Source organism: Athene cunicularia, assembly GCF_003259725.1.
Source record: "Athene cunicularia isolate RWA chromosome 2 unlocalized genomic scaffold, athCun1 chr2_part1, whole genome shotgun sequence".
In the NCBI taxonomy this organism is placed as follows: domain Eukaryota; kingdom Metazoa; phylum Chordata; class Aves; order Strigiformes; family Strigidae; genus Athene; species Athene cunicularia.
This window is the reverse complement of record NW_020799095.1, coordinates 10,578,444-10,597,501: the sequence shown is the minus strand read 5'-3', so window position 1 is coordinate 10,597,501 and position 19,058 is coordinate 10,578,444. Positions and strand designations below refer to the sequence as shown.

Genomic DNA, 19,058 nt, shown 5'->3' with positions numbered 1-19,058 from the left:
TACCTCATCGAAACAGAACTCTCAGATGTAATAATAAAATTTCAAAACATTTACCATGATTCCTAGTCTTCCCTCCTCCTCCATCTGCTTCATCCCAGTGACACACAGTAATAATCTTCACCTCCCTCTAAAACTGAATGAAAAAAAATTGCCAAAAAATTCCTCAAATCTAAAAGAATAATATTAAACCACCCAACAAATCTGAGGGCTTTTTGCAAACATATACATGAGTCAAAGCTACAGGATGTTAGTCCCTACCATTAAGGATATTTAAGCCTTAATATTCTATTTGGTAATGAAGCAAACATGTAGAATAATTAGTCAAGCAATTAACACATTTTAGTGAAGAGGAAGTATATAATTTCCTTTAGAAAAAACAAAGCAGTAAGTGCTACAGATTATTACGGAAATTCAGTCCAAAATTCACTGTGTTTTCTTTTATAGTTTACAGTGAAACACGTTTTAGGACAACCTTCAATATTTTTTTGAAGTTTATTTGAATGGAATACATTGGGCTTGTCTCTTTGAAGCAGTAAACAGTGAACATTTGCAATGTGCAGTCTTGATAAATAGGAATGAGTCCAGACAAGGGAAACAAGCACACATTCAAAAAAAGATGGGTAACCCCTCTCATTAAAAGAAAGATACAGCTTGTTACCAAGGATGTTTTGCTTAAGAACTAGGAATATCCTCTAGATCTTTCTGAGGTGTACAAAAGAACAGTGGAGCTACAGAGAAATACACAAAATCAAAGGACAAATCTTGGAAAATAGCCCGAGGAAATTAATCTCTCCCCTACATGGAAGCATGCTACCTTCTCTTCATAGACTGACAAAAACAAGGCAGGAATACATGAAGCAATTAAAACAGAAGGTGATAAAAATTAGGTCAGGAATTGATTTAAAATTAGAATTAAACCTTGGATACCAAAATGGCTGGGTATAGCTTGGGTTTATATGGAGATTATTTTTTCCAGTAGTAATAACTCTAAGAAAACTCCTTTTGATTGGAAGCTATACATACTTTCCAGGCATCGCATAAAAGGGCACAGTCAACTTCATAAATGCCTTTATAGTGGCAGCTTCAATAGAGTCAGTCACCCCTGAGTACTTTACAGGATAGTCTCAGTGTGCTGGGTGTTTGCTCACTGCTCTAGCTTTATGTTCCAGGCATATTACATGTTTTTCTATATTGCATTGGTAAGAAAAAGCTGCAAGAATTCCTCCCTCATAAGAATTCTTCAATCCCCAGAGCAATGTATCCTGATATTATCTGTGTGACTTCAGTGCTAGTTGCACCAATGCAAAGGTCACAGTGTTCAGAAAATGCATGAAGGAGACTAAGAGAGTCTCATTCATAGAAAGAATAAGAGTGCACTCCCTATAATAAGTATTTAGTGAGTATGGGAAGTCTCATGTCTCAACAAATGAAATTGTAGAGAGGTAGCCTGATCAGATATTCAAAATGCTGTACAATGTGTAGTGATTTCAGCAGAACAGGGCTCAGTTCTAACTGTTGTACTTTGTACTTACTGGACCTTTTTAGTAGTTGTCCCACAATTCTGCTCTGTCGAGTAGACCCAGTTTCACCAAGGGAAATCTGATTACAGTTTTCTATTCATAAAAAGGGTTTGTACCCACTGATTTCCACCAGCAGATCTCTCAGCAGTCACTTCTTACTGAGAACAGGGCTATGAGAAATAAGTTCATTGTTGATTAACCTGTTCAGGAACATGGTATTTTTCATTGTCCATTAATCCTTCATGTCAGGAACATCTATTTCTATCCATTCTATAATTATTTTTCAATTAAAATAAAAATCCATATTAGTGCATCATCATTTAATAATGAACTCAGGAAAAACTCTTTCTGACAGAGTGGGCAGGTCATTTAAGGCAAAGCTCTAATTGATGGCCAGGCTTCCTTATTCGGAAAGAATATTCAAACTGTATGTAAAGGAGCATGGGAAATTTCTGCTTCAAAGAAGGAGAGATGACAAATAGGTCAACATTAATTTAAGCCTCACTGAACATGTCTAAAAATAGCTGTCTGCAGTTACAGTGCTACACCTCCTTCATTTATTTAATGCCTGCTCTCTGCAGTATACACCTAATTGCAAAAAATGATCCATTCAGCACAACATAATTTAAGACTAACAGATTGCATTGTAGAGCTTTATAGAAGTCTCTGGGGTTTACTGTGCTGCTGATGGCTCCTACAGGTCTTCAGAAGAGGACCGTTCATACCAACACTGCTAACAGGTGGAAAATTGGTCAGTCCTGCTTCTGCTTGGCACACTGCTGTCTCCAGTTTATTTTCATTGGCTGCATTTGGACTACAAATGAATCACAACAGATACGAGATACATAACCCTTCAGGCATATATATGCTGTATCATCGGCTGTGGGCCAGAGCATCAGACCTACTACATCAAACTGACATGTTCTGCCAACATTCATCATCTTGTATAATTCCATTGTATCATGACATGTCTGAGAAAAGGTAAAGTATTAACTGCTATGATCAAGCTGAAGAAATGTAAAACTTTTATTCCAGACAATGCTAATTAAAACAATTGTTTAAAAACCCTTCTAAATTAAGACAATAAACATTGTTTCAGTGACTATATTTATTGTTTCAATTATTTTATGTATGTATTTGTCAAACATATACATCACACTGTAGAAGAAACTCAGAAAGTTAGCCTATGGGAAACTCCATCCCTATGTTCCCTGAGGACTAGGTAGAAAAGATGAGAAAACCATAAGTAGGCCCACAGAGCAATTTATCCGACCTACCACTATCTAATAGTATATCACCATAGTCAACATGATCTTTTCAGTAGCTAGAATCAGTAATAGTCAAACTATTCCACACAGAGCCCTGTTATCAAGGATTGAGGATATCCACAGACTGCTGGAACACCGTATTTTATGGGCATGTTCTGCTCGGTTCACAAAGCCAGGGCTCTCTTCCCATCTCTCATCACTGCAGCATAGGCTGCACTAGATGCACAAGCAGCGAGTCCTGAGAATTCAGACATCATCTTTGGCAAAGAGACTCATTTTCTGTCTTGTGCAGTGGATCTCCTGTTTTCATCTTTTCCGTTTTATCCCGCTGCAGCACTGTTTGCTGCTCTGAAACACAGCTATCTGACTTGCTCATACATGTGGTCACACACTCGGGAACTGCAGTTCACCATTTTTGCAAGCTCTGAAACATTATCTCTCTTCAAATGAGTATTGCTGATCAAACATCAGCCAGACCGTAGTGACCACACGTCAGCAACACGGCCTTCTTTCTTTTCAGACGCATGGGAGTATTGCCACTGTGTTAATTCCTTGTACCTTTTGAGTGCATTAAGAGCAATGCACAGGCTACAGGAGTAACAGTCGGTGCATTTTTTAAAGTTCTGAAAGTTGTAATCATGCAAGCTCCGTGATACAGCAGTACTACTGCTAACAACAGGCCATTAGTTCCATACTGAATTTGCAAGGTTTCAGGCCTGAGGCTTGTCAGCCGTGCTCTATGTCTTTGTTTTACCTGGTGTAGCTACATCTGTGATTCCTCTGACCAGATGTGTGCCTCTAATTTGTTTTACTTTTGTTTACCTTTGTACAACCATAGTTTTATAGAGATAGCAGTAAAAAGCAGTTACTCTGTGTAGAATGAGATATTTAGGACTCTAAGATAATGATGTAGTATGAAGAGATATGGGCCTGGTCCGACAGCAAAGGCCTTAAGAAGTAGAGACACAGGGTGTGGTATAGAAGAGTACAGGTATGGGATGATAAGAGGTGAGGCACAGACTTGACACTGGTGACTATAAACAACCACGATCAGTAACAAAATGCAGACCTGGACAACACTGGGTTTAGAGGTAGCTAAGAGAACAAAGAAGCAGCATCCAGTATATGTAAAATGCACCACACATTACCAATCCAGACGTATCACAGACCTGCAGACCAATGAAGAAATGGCAAAGGTGTAAAAGTGTTATAGCAAATGTATAAAAATGATCCTGAGTGGCAAATCCTAGAGTGAGGAAGAAGGAACCATCGATACAAACATCCTATTCCTCCCGGCACAGGACTCTGGATGCTGACAACTCACCCATAACACCACCACCAGAATAAAACCACCGACGCTGGGACACAAAGGAGCAGTGAAAGGGTGAGCATACCCCCCTCAAAATGGAGTGAAGCTGAGAAGTGTTTGGAAAGCAATTCTAGCTGTATTATGATTCTTCTTTTTTCTGCAACAGATCTAGACTAGTAATGATTCTTGAATGAGATTGCTCAGATTTCAACTATACTAATTTAAGAAACCATGGATATATTATATATATATATACACACACATATATATGTTTATAAAAATGTGTGCTTCCTCTACTGTAAACAAGATTTTTAATGTAGCAGACTTCTGATTCCATTGCTGAGGCTAACTCCCAACACTGTATTTGCTTACATGACATCAATGGAGATGGAGGCAGACAAAAAAATTATGGAAGCTATGGTAAGTCTAAATTTTGAGCAAAACTGAGTAAGTCCAGTTACAGCTTAAGTCAGGGAACACGTCCTGATTGGTGGAAATTACAAACATAAGACAAAATATGACTGTAGACAATTAGTTCAATTATGAAAGCAAAACCTTAATAGATCCAAGTCTTTACTAGGACTCAAATGTAAAATATTTTAAAATGAATAGTTTTCTCATTATGATTCTCACCATCTCCTGTTAAGAACAGCTGAACAGAGAGCATTCATATGATTTAACTTCCTGCAAGTCAAGAAACAAAACTAATTAGAAGACCTTTCTTTCCAATTGCTGTTGTCTGTCTAGATAAATTGAACAATAAAACTTTCACTTGAGAAGTTTTTTAACTCAAATGCATAGTAAATTCATACAGTTAAAACCAAACATTCTCAAGTGGCTTCATCTTTTCACATCTCATGAAATGCAGTCACTCAGAATTTTCAGTTCTTCCTAAAAGCAGGACAGAATTCATAAATGCTAAAATTGTGTTTATTATTCAGTTTGGGGAAGTCGATGCTAGAAGCTTTCCTGTTTTTAGCAAGGGATATTGTTGGCCTTTCTTCTTTAATTAACATAATTCCATAAATTCATAAACTATTTGTCAAATTTCTTGATATGAAATACCAATAATCAGGCAGTAATCCTACAAGTTACAATGACTGTAAGAATTAGTTTTAAAATACATTATTCTGTGACTGTAAACAGGAATTCACTTACAGAATAAAACTAATGATTTGATCCAATGTCAACATTATTCAGGGATATGACTGGTGACTGGGAAATGATTCACATAGAGCACAACATGTAAATCAGGCTACAGAATACACACACGCTACATTCTGCTGAGAAAGTACTTGTAATCAGATGACTGTAGAAAGTAGGTACAATTATGAATAATAGAAGGCAGAATACTGCATAATCTCAGGTACTTCACTGCAGCCAAGCAAACTGAGGAAAAGGCCTATTTAAGTCACAGTTTAGATTAACTCACAATCAAATCAGCTGTAGTTCAGCACAGTGTTTGAACATTGTTAGTACTACACCACAGAATCTTTTCCAATTAGCTAAATAATAAATACAGCTACGCCTATTTCTCTGATTTTTATTTTTTTTCCTCAGGTTACATTAAAGATTACAAACATACAAGAAAAAAAGATATGCACCTTGAAGGATACCAGTTATGCACTGGACTGGAAGTCAGGAGATGCAGGTCCCATTCTCAAGTTTATTGATGATTTGCTGAATATTGGTCAACTTTGGTTTCTGTAACACAGAAATATGCTTTATCTATATTGACTACACAGAATTTAGCCATACAGAAATTATTCATGGCAGAACTGGTTCTTCTTGCTTTTCATATAATGGAAAATACAATGGATGTTGATCTCAGTGGAGAGCATCTATGTATTAGTGCCATAAATTACTTAACAGCTTACATAATGAATATTCTGTGACATCTAATTGCCTTACATATAAAATGCATCAGCTGTTTCCTACAACAGTCAGCATGTCAGTTTAGCTGCAGCCAGGGAGAAAAATAAAAATCCTAGTGAATACTAGGAAAGAAACAGAGCAGATTTCTTGCTCCGATTTGTCTTAGTGGTTGCAGCTGTACATGCCACCAATCCACCTCTTGTAGTTAACTGTAGTGAAGTCTGCCCTCCTCAGCTGGCCGCCAGCTAGCATTCCACTTTTCACAGTCACAAAAATGAGCACAGAATATGCTTCAAAGTTAATGGCACTAAAAATACATTAAAAGAAACACAATAAGACTAATTAATCATACTCTATTTCTCAACAAAAATAATGCCATCAAATCTGAATGAAGATCACACAAATCCAGACAAACTATAAACAATGACATTTCAAAACACAGTTGAAGTAGGGTCCAAATTATTTCTAAGGAATTCAGTGCACTCTGACAATTTAAAATTATTAAAGACATTTCTGCAAAATGATATTATAATAGGTTACTGTAAGTGTTGATTGGTTTTACACTATTTTAATGGAAAATGATTATGAGAATTCATATGCAATTTCAGCAGAACAAACATATCAAGGTTGAATTTAAATGCAGTCTTTTTGGATAAAATATCATGCAATTAGTTGATTGGCAGCCATATATAGCATGGATTTACTTTATAATCCATCAGATTTAACCACACTGTGTTCTTTTGCTCCATTCTAGCAAAGCAAAACTAACACTCAACTAGGAATTGATTTTCAGTGGTAACTTTGCAGGAAATGCATCATCTATGGTGATTTATGGTGGAAACTATAGCTACCTGCTGGTGGTACCTCAAGAATCACATTTTTTGTCCCTTAGCAACCTTTGCTATCACTACTGTACCATTTATAGATGCAAACATAGCACCTGATGACTTTGTACATTACGTATATGTGAACAGAGGATAGATTTTTAAATTTTTTTTTTTTTTTTTTACACTACCCATTGGGCCCTGCTTCATAATTCGGAATGTTGAAGTCACACATTATAGGTAAAATAATACACTTGAGCTAGGAAATTAATTCCAGTTAGCTATTTATAGTTACAAACAAATCACTGGGGGGGAAAAAAAAAAAAACCAACAACAACAACAAAAACCCAGCCAAAAAAAACCCAAACCCAACAAATTTTTGCCAGTCTAGGAAGAGTACACAAAATATATCTGTATCAAATTACTTGTAGTCACATGATATAAATCATGTGATGACTGTAATGTTAATAATTTTCAACAGAGATAGTAGAGCTACATCACCAATGCATTCTGGTTATTTTCTACAGTATGACTGCCACAGTATCAACTGTAGAGAAAATGCCTTCTACTTATTAAGTATTTTTCACTAAACTATAGACAAAAAAGAGCTTCTCTGCTACTGCAGTGAGACATTTTCATCTACATTTAATACAGAGTGAATAAATATTGAAATTCAGAAAGTGGTTTTAAGTACTGTAGTTTTGATTAGCAGCAAAACATGTATTTTACTTAGTCCATTAAACAGTAAATGAATGTGTATATAAAATGTAAATAAAAGTACATGACACATTTTGTATACACAGATCTATACAATGTGTTCCCGAAGATAGACATATAAAATGCAGACATTTTGAAATAGGAGCAAAAAGAGCAGTTTTTAAAATAACAATAATTTCAGAAGTTATGCCAGTTGCAAATAATGACTATTAATATATCATACCAGCATTAGAATTTGCTACTATCCAAACTAAGTAGAGAAATTCCTTCTAAATATTAAAATCATACTGATGATGTTTAATCTGTTTCTAAGTCTGGTACAGTAAACCTACATGTATTTTCTATCTGGTCATATCACAAAGCTCTTTATCTTCCCAGAGAAGACATACATCGATATAAATAAGGTTACAGGCTTTGAACTATCGTCCCAGAAAACCTGACTATGCAGTGATTCTTTAAAAAAAATTACAAAAATAGAACATATGTACTGTTGGGAATTGTGTTTTGTTCCTAATGTATAAAACTGGAAGCATCATTCCCAATGTTTCTTCTAAAGTGCTTATGCTGTGAACAAAGCTAAAGATTACAGTGTCATCCTGAAATATAATGTGAGGTCTCTTGAAGCTGTCCCACACTGGTATTCCATCTGGATGCTATTTAATGAGCAAGGCTTGCCCCTCTGGTAATCAGACAGACTCAGCTGAAGTACAGGCAGGTTGACTTCATTAGGATCAATTCTGAAACCTTTGTTCAGAATTACAAGTTCTCTTCTTTTGCTGGATAGTCCTTTGTCCCCCTTGGATAGCAGAGATACCTGGAGGAAAAGAAAAACGGGTACTTCGTATGTGTTGGAAGTAAGAATTCCCCACTATTCACAGTCACCAGGTATGGGATCAATCTTGGCAATACTAGCAGAAAGCAGAAATACAAGCCAAGGAACTTCAGAAGTCTATTAAAAGAGAAGTTTTAGTTCATGGTTTACAATAGAGTTTGATGCATAAATCTCTGGGTGAAATTCTGTCATTTATACTACACACAGGGAAGTAGTTCATCTAATGATCCTCTGACTCAAAATTTATGGACTAGTCTGCACTGCACACAAATAGAATTAGAGCAGCATGGTGCAAAGGTCTCCCACAGCTGATCAATGAGGCCTGAATGCGACATAATGTATTTGTGGGCCAGCTTTATCTTATGTTGCTGATGCAACATCTCCAGAGACTTCAGCACTATAGAGAACTAGTTGAAAGTCTTTAACACCACTTGGTTTTCCTTTTCCAATTCCCCTTCAGCATGCTACATAAAAAATTAGCACAGAAAGTGATGGAGCTGCTTGTCAGCTTTATATAGGTGAAAATTGCCTCATAATCAAGTTGTATTATAATTATTCTATGAAAATATGATGTAAAGACTTCTCATAATAAGTCCTGTGAGAAAGTAAAATAGATGTTTCTTTTTTGTCTCAAAACTCCACCAGTGTCCATTCCAAGAATAAGACTTCTGAAATTTTCCCTGACTACTTGGATACAATATTTATAACATGGATATTCAAAGCCCTTTCAAACATTCCTCTATACACATGAACCCTCAGAAAGCAGAGTGTTATTTTGATTACTGAAGTACTGAAAGATATGGAAGTATTCCAGTAATAAGAAAAGGAATAATACGAAAAATTTTACAGTTTTGCACACATACTTCAACACATGTAGACAGAAATCCCTAAGCTGGAAGTCTGTTATTAAAGTTGCAAACTCAAGTGCACGTAATAAACATAAAACTGAAGACATTCAGCCCCCTATGTAGATAACATAATCCTTAATGGGGCACTGTACCACTGCAAAAAATAGAACCATAAAATACTTTGGGTTGGAAAGGACCTCTAAAGATCATCTAGTCCAACCCCCCTGCCATGGGCAGGGACACCTTCCACTAAATTCGGTTGCTCAAAGCCCCGTCCAACATGGCCTTGAACACTTCCAATGATGGGCTATCCACAACTTCTCTGAGCAACATGTTTCAGTGTCTCACCACTCTCATCGTAAAAGATTCTTCCTTATGTCCAATCTGAATCTACCCTTTTCAGTTTGAAACTGTTGTCCCTTGTGGTGTCACTAAAGGACCTCGTAAAAAAATATCTCTCCACCTTTCGTATAAGTCCCCTTTAAGCAGTGGAAGACTGCAATAAGGTCTCCTCCAAGTCCACTCTTCTCCAAGCTGAACAACTCCAACTCTCTCAGCCTTTCTTCCTAGCAGCGATGTTCCAGCCCTCTGATATTTTTTTGTGGCCCTCCTCTGGACCCATTCTAACAGGTCCATGTCTTCCTTGTAGTTTCTGGGATGCCAGAGATGGACACAGTACTCTAGATCAGGTCTCATGAGAGTGGAGTAGAGGGGGAGAATCACCTTCCTTGACCTACTGGCCATGCTTCTATTTATGCAACCCAGGATACAGTTGGCTTTCTGGGCTGCGAGCACTTCCCTGGACATTGCTGGTTCCTGTCCAATTTTTCATCCACCAGCATCACCTAGTCCTTCTCTGCAGGGCTGCTCTCAATCCCCTCATCACTCAGTCTGTGTTGATACTGGGGACTGCCCCGACCCATGTGCAGCACCTTACACTTGGCCTTGTTGAACTTCATGAGGTTTGCATGGGCCCAGTCCTCAAGCCTGTCCAGGTCCTTCTGGATGACATCCCTTCCCTCCAGTGTGTTGGACCACACCATACAGCTTGGTGTCATTGGCAAACTTGCTGAGGTGCACTCAATCTGTATCACTGATTAAGATATTAAATAGTGTTGGTCCCAGTACAGGCCCGTGAGGGACACCACTGATTACTGATTTCCACTTGGACATTGAGCTATTGACTATAACTCTTTGGATGTGGCCATTCACCAAATTTCTTATCCATCTAACAGTCCATCCATCAAACCTGTATCTCTTGAACTTAGAGCTAAGAATGTCATCAGGACTGTACCAAAGTCCAGGTAGATGACATCCATAGTACTTCCTTTGTCCACTGATGCAGATGCTCTATCATAGAAGGCCAGTGAGATTAGTCAGTCATGATTTGCCCTTGGTGAAGCCATGTTGGCTATAGTCACATAACCAAAATATTTACCATGATACATATTAAGAGTACTTACTATGTCTTTCTTGAATCACAACTTCTGCAATGAAGTTAAGAATATTTAATATAAGCTCTGTGTATGTTACTTCCTAATTTTTACACCAAAAGCTAACCCCTCTCCAGGAATTTCATTATGTGATATCACCAACTCACTTCACTGAAACCATTATCTGCACTGCACAGTCTCTGCTTTTAGGTTAATAAATAGCTTGTAGCAGATACAGGTAGCTATACTTCTGTGAAGACCAGCACCAGATGATAATGACACACAGTTTACTCACAATATAAAAAAGAATAGCACGCACTCTAAGTGCTCCAGCTGTCAGAGGATCCCCTTCTGTCAGAGCCTTGGAGCTTGATTCCTGTTCTGTGTGCCTACCCTTTCTACCCTCTGCCCTTACTGCAAACCATTCTCTTCACCTGGTCAGTCCCAGCTACATGTGGTTTCTCCTTCTCCCCACACCAGCCTCCTCTCCAGGATTCCTATATTCTGTCTTCTGCTGTTCTTGGCTCTCTATTAGATATATGTATCTACTGCTCACTTCCTAGCCTCTATCTCATCAGTTGCTACTTATCAGTTCTTTGCCCAGGCATTACCTTAAAATGATCAGACTGACTCACTTTCTGTTCTGATGTCTAGACTTGATCTGACAGTATTTCAGTGCTCTATTAATGCTACTGTTAAGTGTATACCTACTGTGATTTTTCAAAATTATAACTTGGTTACATTGGCAGGAATTTCTAAGAGAAGGGTGCAAGTCGTATCTGTGACCAAAAAATAGGTACTTTCTTGGCCAGATTTGAAATCCTTGCACTAATATACAAGTTAATAAAACATCGCTAGAATTTTTTTAATACCACCAAGCAATGTAGGGCAAGGCTTCATACTTTCAATGCCTTCATCCAGTGCTCTAAAGGTTAAAATCTTCCATCTCCTTCTATGGCACAGATTTCTAGTGCTACAGGACTCCATGGAAACATGGAAAACTCAGGATATGAGGTGTTTTACAGATACAAAATCTCAGTAAGAGAAACAGTTATTTCTTCTTTTCACATAATTTTCAGATGATTGTTCTTAAGTAAAAGGTTTCAAATTAACTTCCAAAACTGGTGCTGGTGCTGATACTTTAATGAGGCCTAAGAGTTAGTTTTATGGAGTACCATGTAAAAACATGAAGATCTGACTTTCCCTTACCGGTAAACAGAAGTTATGTTAGCAAAAAGGCAGCCTTCGAGAATAAGGAACACAACTGCACTATGTAGAAGAACACTGTGCCTGTTAGTACTAAACTGACATCCTAAAATAGCTTTTGTTGTATCTTACACTGCTATATCTAAACAGCTACCTCTGTAACCATTTGCAATTTCTCCCCTAGCCAGTGTCATGAAGGACATCTTGAGACAGTTAAAAGGAACTTATATTTTATGGCCCTAATTTTTGAACACTGAGGCCAATCTTGTCTTCCATTTCTTTGAAAACTTTCAGATTGTCTTCTACATAGCCTGAGTTCCCAAAACTCCTTTAAACGGCATCTTGCTATGCCATGGAAAGATACTACATTCTCAGGTAAACTGCCCTACCTGGACCAAACCATTAAAGTCTCAAACAAAAGAAAAATTCCTCTTAACTTCAACTCAAAGTGTTTAGTTCCCAGCAGCTGTATAAGATTCAGGCCTGCTAGCACAAGAATGATTCCAGTTTACAACGAACTTTCTGAACCACCTTGCATAGGAAGGTGTCTTCTTATTCGATGTTATTTGACAAACTTTATCTATGCTCTATACATGAACTCTGCCAAGCAGACATCTCAGACACACAAGAGTCAGTCTCAAAGTATATCTTTTTCATCAAACTGGTAGAAAGATCTGCTTCAGAACTGCAAGAGCAAACTCTTATCTCAGCCAAACAAGTCTGTGACGACAGATGCTTCTACTCAAAGATAGGAAGCTCATATAAGAATGTCTGAGAACTCAGGGCATGTGATCTCTGCAAGGTATCAGAGCCATCTGCCTAGTGTTGAAAACAGTCATTCCCACAGTCCAAATGCTGACAGACAGCTTCATAAACATGCACTTTTTCTATAGACAGTGTGGACTTCAGGCATTTCCACTGTCAGGAGACCACCTAATTTTGTGTATTCATCAGTGATCAATGACTCTGTACCTATCAGTTAGCAAAATTCAGGTCAGATACTCCTTCATTTTTTCCAACAAAGAGGTGAAATTCACCTTTCCACATACATCATTGCTAAAGAAAAACTTCAGCTGAGTGAGGGGAGAGGTTCTGCGTCAATGACAGTCCTACCACATGACCAGATTATTTTGGTACTTGTACCAGATGGATCCCTGGATCACTTCACTGTTCTGCACAACACAATGTCATGAACTGCAGTCAGGTTCTACATCTGTTATACCTAGCAGCCCTGATACTAGCCAAATCTAGTAGTCCTGATGCTGACTAACTGCTAGAGCAATAAAAAGTTTCTGCCACAGATTCTATCATTCTGATTCACAGGAAAAAAAGCCTAAAATAACAAAAGACTGACTTACTAACCAAAGTCAGAAAAGTGTTTTGTTATGGTATTGTAATATCAGAAAAACGCAAATCTTTTCTGTGTCATTAGATTACTGGCCATCCCTGAAGTGACGAGAACATTCCTGCAATTCTCCAAAGATCCAGTTAGGAGTAAGTTTTTTTACACCTGGACATCTGATTTTGACAAACACAGCTGGTAATACCCTAGGATCGAAGGCATACATTTTCCCCAGTTTATAAATCATTATTTCTCTAGAGCTCCACTGTATCATTGAAGTCTGACACATGCATCTTCTGAGCACAGACAATATTGGTGCAGCTGTTAACAACACGGTAAAAATTATCCCTCTAGCAACCATGAAAAGGTGCAGTGTGACTATCACCGTGTGCAATGGTGAACTCTATCCAGCAAGTGTCTTTTCATTCATCTCCTAGTCAAAAGTTTCATTGTCATTGGAACAATCCATATTCATCAACGTGGCAAGGATTTGTCTCTGCCTTACCCTAAGAGTTGGATGAAATTCACGCTAGAATCAATTGCTACTCCATGTTTTCATTTGCTTCTCCTTTTTCTAATTTCCGTAGAATCTGTGACTTGGGAAAGGTAGGCCAATACTGCCTCTTAGTGGAAGGACAGCTAACTCAAAAGATGTAGTGAATGATGGTTTGTGGGAACAGGGCAGCATACTTAGTGTGCCACACAGACCCTCAGCTGATAGCCATCAGAACTGCAGCTGGGTAGATCAAAGACTCTTGCAGGCAACAATATTTAGAGGAAAAAAAGTTCTGCAGAGCTTTGGCAGACTTTCTTACCTCCTTGGGGAGACGTACAAATCAACAGAATGTTGGTATGACTCTAATAAACATTGCTGGGCAAAACCATCTTCTTTTGTATGTGTGAGAAGTAAGAATCAACATGGACAACCATTTGGAAGAAGAAAACAATTAACAGAAAATACCAGGCAACATTAGCAGGGAGAGGTGCCAGAACGGAATAAAAAGTAGCAGTGTCTTAAATGACCTAGATATCACTAAGTCAAAAAATCCACTTTAGATTCCAGGAGCATTGGATCTGTATATTTTCATCTACTGTCTAGTTTGGTATGTTCTAGAACATTAAAAAACATTAACTAAGCTAAATACAAACTTGAATCTATTAGTCATGAAAACACAATTAAAGACTACCTAGATAACTTGGTAAGAATTTGCAGATAGAAAAAGCTCTATTATGTACCCATGGACCATAGACCCAATACAACTGAAGGCTGCCTCAAACAGGCAAAATTCAGAATTTGCTGACATTCCTGAGCTATATTATCCTGTGAATAACACCGTGAGCTATTCTTTGAGTAGTTAAAATTGTATAGCTATTATTAGAGCCAGACTTGACAGTTTTCATGAAATAGCTTCTTCTAACTACATGAATGGTTGCTTCTCCAATTCTAAAACTTCAATAAAAATGGAAAAGATTAAATTAAGCAAAGTTATGAAAATTTTAAGTGACAACATATCAATATATGCATTTGATTATGAAGACAGTTTCCTTCTATTCTTACTTGCATCGCAACCATTTTTTTCCTATAAAGCTAATGTTGAAACAACATTTCTCTCAAACAGACTGCTGGTCGTATGACCCTGTACTAGTTTTGGCTGGGATAGAGCTAAATTTCTTCACAGTACTTTGTGCAAATGAAAACAACAATGCTATGTTTTGAATTTGTGATGAAAACAGTATTGATAACATACCAGTGGTTTAGTAATTGCTGAGCAATGCTCATACAGCACCAACACCTTTTTTGTGTCTCACACTGCCCTGCCAGTGAGTAGTCTTGGGGTGCACAAGAAGTTTGGAAGGGACCGCTGACTCCAACTGACCAAAGGGATATCTCATACTATGTGATGTTAAGCTCAGCCATAAAAAACTGAGGGAAGGAAGGAGGAAGGGCAGGCGCAGATGTGGTTGCACTGATGGCACTTGTCTTCCCAACTAACTGTCAGGCATAATGAAGCTCTGCTTTCCTGGAAACAGCTACGCATCTGCCTGCTGATGGGAAGTTGTGAATTAATTCCTTATTTTGCTTTGCTTGCACACACAGCTTTACCCATTAAACTGCTTTTATCTCAATCCATGAGCTTTCTCACTTTTACCCTTATGGTTGTGTCTCTCACTGCAGGGGAGTGAGCAAGTGGCTGCGTGGCGATGAGCTGCCTACTGGGGTTAAACCATGACAGACCTACAGCACTCAGCTGAACCCAATGCCTGTCTCTAACCATTGCTATTTTTGTTTATTTATAACAAACTTTTTTCATATAAATGAGTTTCTGCCTGGATTAAGTCTCTGAATGCGATTTATTAAAAATAGATTTCTGCATCAATTTGGGTATGACATGTCTACTTCAGTACGAAAAAGCATGATGAAAATTTGAAACCAGTATTCACTGTCCTATTCGTAAATAGGCTCACAAACAAGAGCTTGCCTCTTGTGCAGTATAATATTAAATCAGAAGGAGGAAAAAGAAGAAAGAGGGGCACAATGGATGTGAATAATTTTGAAACATTACAGGGGCTTTTTATACATGTTTACCAAATTTCTGTATAAGTAATACAATTGGAGTGCTGAGTAATTTCAGGAGATTAGTGATAAATGGGCACAAGGTGATTATTCAAGATAAAGCTGAGGGTCATTATCCTCAGCTGGTCATTAATTTCCATGAAATGACTGGTATTGAGATAGTAATTACTATTATAATGAAAATGGGGGAAAAAAAGAGCATGACATTTTTCTTATGAAGCTGTCTCAGCTTCTAAAGAATTCACATTTCTCTCATAACCCAATCAAGTTGCTTGAATCATTTTAACCCTTTATACAGTTTATTCACCCTACTATGATTTTCCGGTCATTGCCTCTCTTAAGGTTTGGTTTCCCACCATATATTCCTGGAATTTCAGGGGGCACAGCAAGGGGCAATAGCAATGGGAAAGAAGGACAATGCAGACACATCCCACAAAACCAGAAAATAAATTAAAAATATTTTCAGAATGTTTTCTCTATAAACTGTGCTACACAATGAGGTAGAAGATTTCATTATTATCCTATATGCTATCTAGCTGTTTATTCTGCATTAGATAGTGCTTTTAGCAATAGCATACACATCCCATGTCATTGCACAGCAGCTATGGAACTCTTTGTTCCAAACCAGAATTCACCTTGTAGCTTTACAATGTATGGAACTGATATTGTCAAGTCAATTTGGTCAGAATTCATGAAGAAATTTGACCCTAAAATGAAGAAACATCTTTAAAAATTTGCAACTTCACAAATTAAATTTGTGTTGTTCTGATGTGCCTTCTGTGGACTTCTAAGCCTTTGGCATTCTTTTTTTCACATTTCTATTAGAAGAGCTAGAAACTTATTATGGGCAGAAGGGAAGGCAATTTGTTTCCCGCTAGAAACACTATCATTCTGATTCCACTGTGAAAGACCCACGCATGCTGCATCATTACAACATCCCATCTTGGAAACTGAAAAACTCAAACTAAACTTAAAGCTTTTAAAATAAGCTAAGAAATTTAAAATAAAAAATAGGTATATTGCTCTATATGTTGCTAAAGCAAACAAGATACAGATATTCATTACTCTAGTGCTTTTTTCTAAAGCTTTTCTGTGAAAATTTTTCTAAGAAGGGGGTCCAGGAAAGTTACAGGATATAGTGAGTTTCTGCTGGAAAATTTGCTGTTGCTTCTGAAATGTTTCACTTTGCATAAAAGAGAGGAAGTAGAGCAAGACTCAAAACAGTTTTAGGCAAGAATGGCCTATAGGATGCTGCTCTGAGGGCTATAGACTAAACTGCACATGGTGCAATAGATAATGGTGGACACTGATAGATGACTTGCAGTGCAGCTTGGGAGACTCATTTGTCCTTCTAGCTTGCTTAGCAGTTAGGAGAGTTTGAGGCGAAACCTAATGATGCATGTCTGCTAGCCAGATGAATCATTCAGTACTGGACAGCTATCAAAACTGGACTGTTTGGTGATTTGGACACTGTCTGAAAAGCCAAAAAAAAAAAAAAAAGATTGCTTAAGTTCTGACAGCTCTGAGTGGCATTAAGAGAGCATACTTTAGACAACATGACAAGTCCTCTGGAAATAGAGACATGTTTTTGACAGCCAAGGCCAAAGCATGGTCTGTCAATTTTCTGGAAGAGAGAGAAAAATAGTTATTTGGGAGTAGAACTTTGTCTGGAAAAGATGTAATAGTGCAGGGGGACCAAACATAATTATACATCACAGCAGGTAATAGGATTCAAAAGCATAGTAAAAAATCAAGTTGTTGGAGACAGACCAACAACTGGGTTGCAGTATGGCTATTTTGTATCTGCCAGTTAAAGGCAAGACGTGCTAGAGTGAGACACAGGCAGTGGAATGGGTCAAAGTCTACAATATCTGTTACATGCACACATTAACAATTCTAAGCAAGATGAAAAAAACCCAAATCTAGACAACATACTTCTAAACTTCTAAGGAGGTTCACACCTATAAGGAGATGTCACTCCATTCCTTTCACCCACTCCAAAATCAATTTTGTCTTTGCTACAAGTTCCATGAACAAAGCACAAATCAGCACTGACTGTCGATGACATTTTCAGCACTGCTGAAGAAGTTGCATGACTCGAGGTAAACAACAATGTGACTTCCAATTTTCCTGTGCTCCTGGGAAAATCAAATGCATAGCACATCCACCAATGTGAAGAAGGATGCTGAGCATCCACTGGCCTTCTCCAGACTTTACGTATGTGTGGAGGTGTGCTGCTTGCTCTTTTCCCCCTGTTTCCTTCTGCAGGATCAAGGGTGGTCAGTCACTGGAACAGGTTCCCCAGACAAATGATCATGGTGACAAGCCTGTCAGAGTTCAAGGAGCGTCTGGATGACATTTTTAGTCACATGGTTTAGTTTTAGTTAGTCCTGCAAGGAGCAGGGAGTTGAACTTGATGATCCTTATTGGTCCCTTCAACTTGAGATGTTCTATAATTTCCATTAATAGATACCTTATTTCTATAGTAGCTTGTGTAAAATGCTCAAGTCCATATTCAGCATACACCTGCTTTCTTACAGTTAATTGCAGTAAGATGCTTTTTGCCAGTATGTTGGTGAGATAAATGCCTATACAACCACAAAACATTTATATGTTTATAATAAGACTTGCTAGATCTTGATGTTAAAAATGAATGCCTTTTTCTTTTTGGAAGTTGTGGGATTTTTTTTTTTCTACAGCACCAAATCTTGGGAGCTTGTGATTAGGACACAAATTTAAAATACTTGAAAACACTTATAAACAAATTTGTTAGACCTCATGGCTGCAAAAGTGATTTGTAAACATGATTCAAATATACCCTGAAGGTCTAAAGAGTGAATTATTATTTTATTTTGGGAGTGATGAATCATGATTTTTTCAATACTTGCAGCTGGCAGCTGCAAGACACTTGTAAGCTGGAATTCCAATTTAATGAGCAAGATATAAAAAAAAAAATATTCAGACTAACATTTAACACTTTTCAAGCTAGAGTCAATCCATACAGAAAAGTTTGCAGAGATAATAAATAACTGAAAAATATCACCCACCAGGAACTATAAATTCCTAAAACTTCTTGGGGGGGGCTGGTTTACATTTGTTTATTTGTTTTCGAAAACCTAACTGCAGTCTCCCAGGCTTAAAATGCTGATTACTGCAAAGACAAGGAACAGACTTACTTGATGGAAGTAAAGAACTTTTTTTGCACTGAAGAATATCTGAGATGATAAATAACAGGCTACCAGGTAAAAAGAATGAGAAATTATAAGCTTATGTTGTGGACTATAATGATATTTTTCAAATATTTTCTTT

General features: G+C 37.6%; 1 protein-coding gene across 4 annotated transcripts in view; it reads right to left on the bottom strand.

Annotated features, from left to right (window-relative positions):
• Nucleotides 1-6,148: 6,148 nt before the first annotated feature.
• The window catches only part of NEK10 (NIMA related kinase 10), a 107,939-nt gene continuing 95,029 nt past the window's right edge, over nt 6,149-19,058 (bottom strand). For all 4 annotated transcript variants that reach the window (XM_026843578.1, XM_026843579.1, XM_026843580.1 and 1 more), the window contains one exon: nt 6,149-8,327. In XM_026843578.1, the coding sequence (XP_026699379.1) occupies nt 8,270-8,327 (58 nt within the window). In that variant the 3' untranslated portion in view covers nt 6,149-8,269. The remainder of the gene's footprint in view (nt 8,328-19,058) is intronic.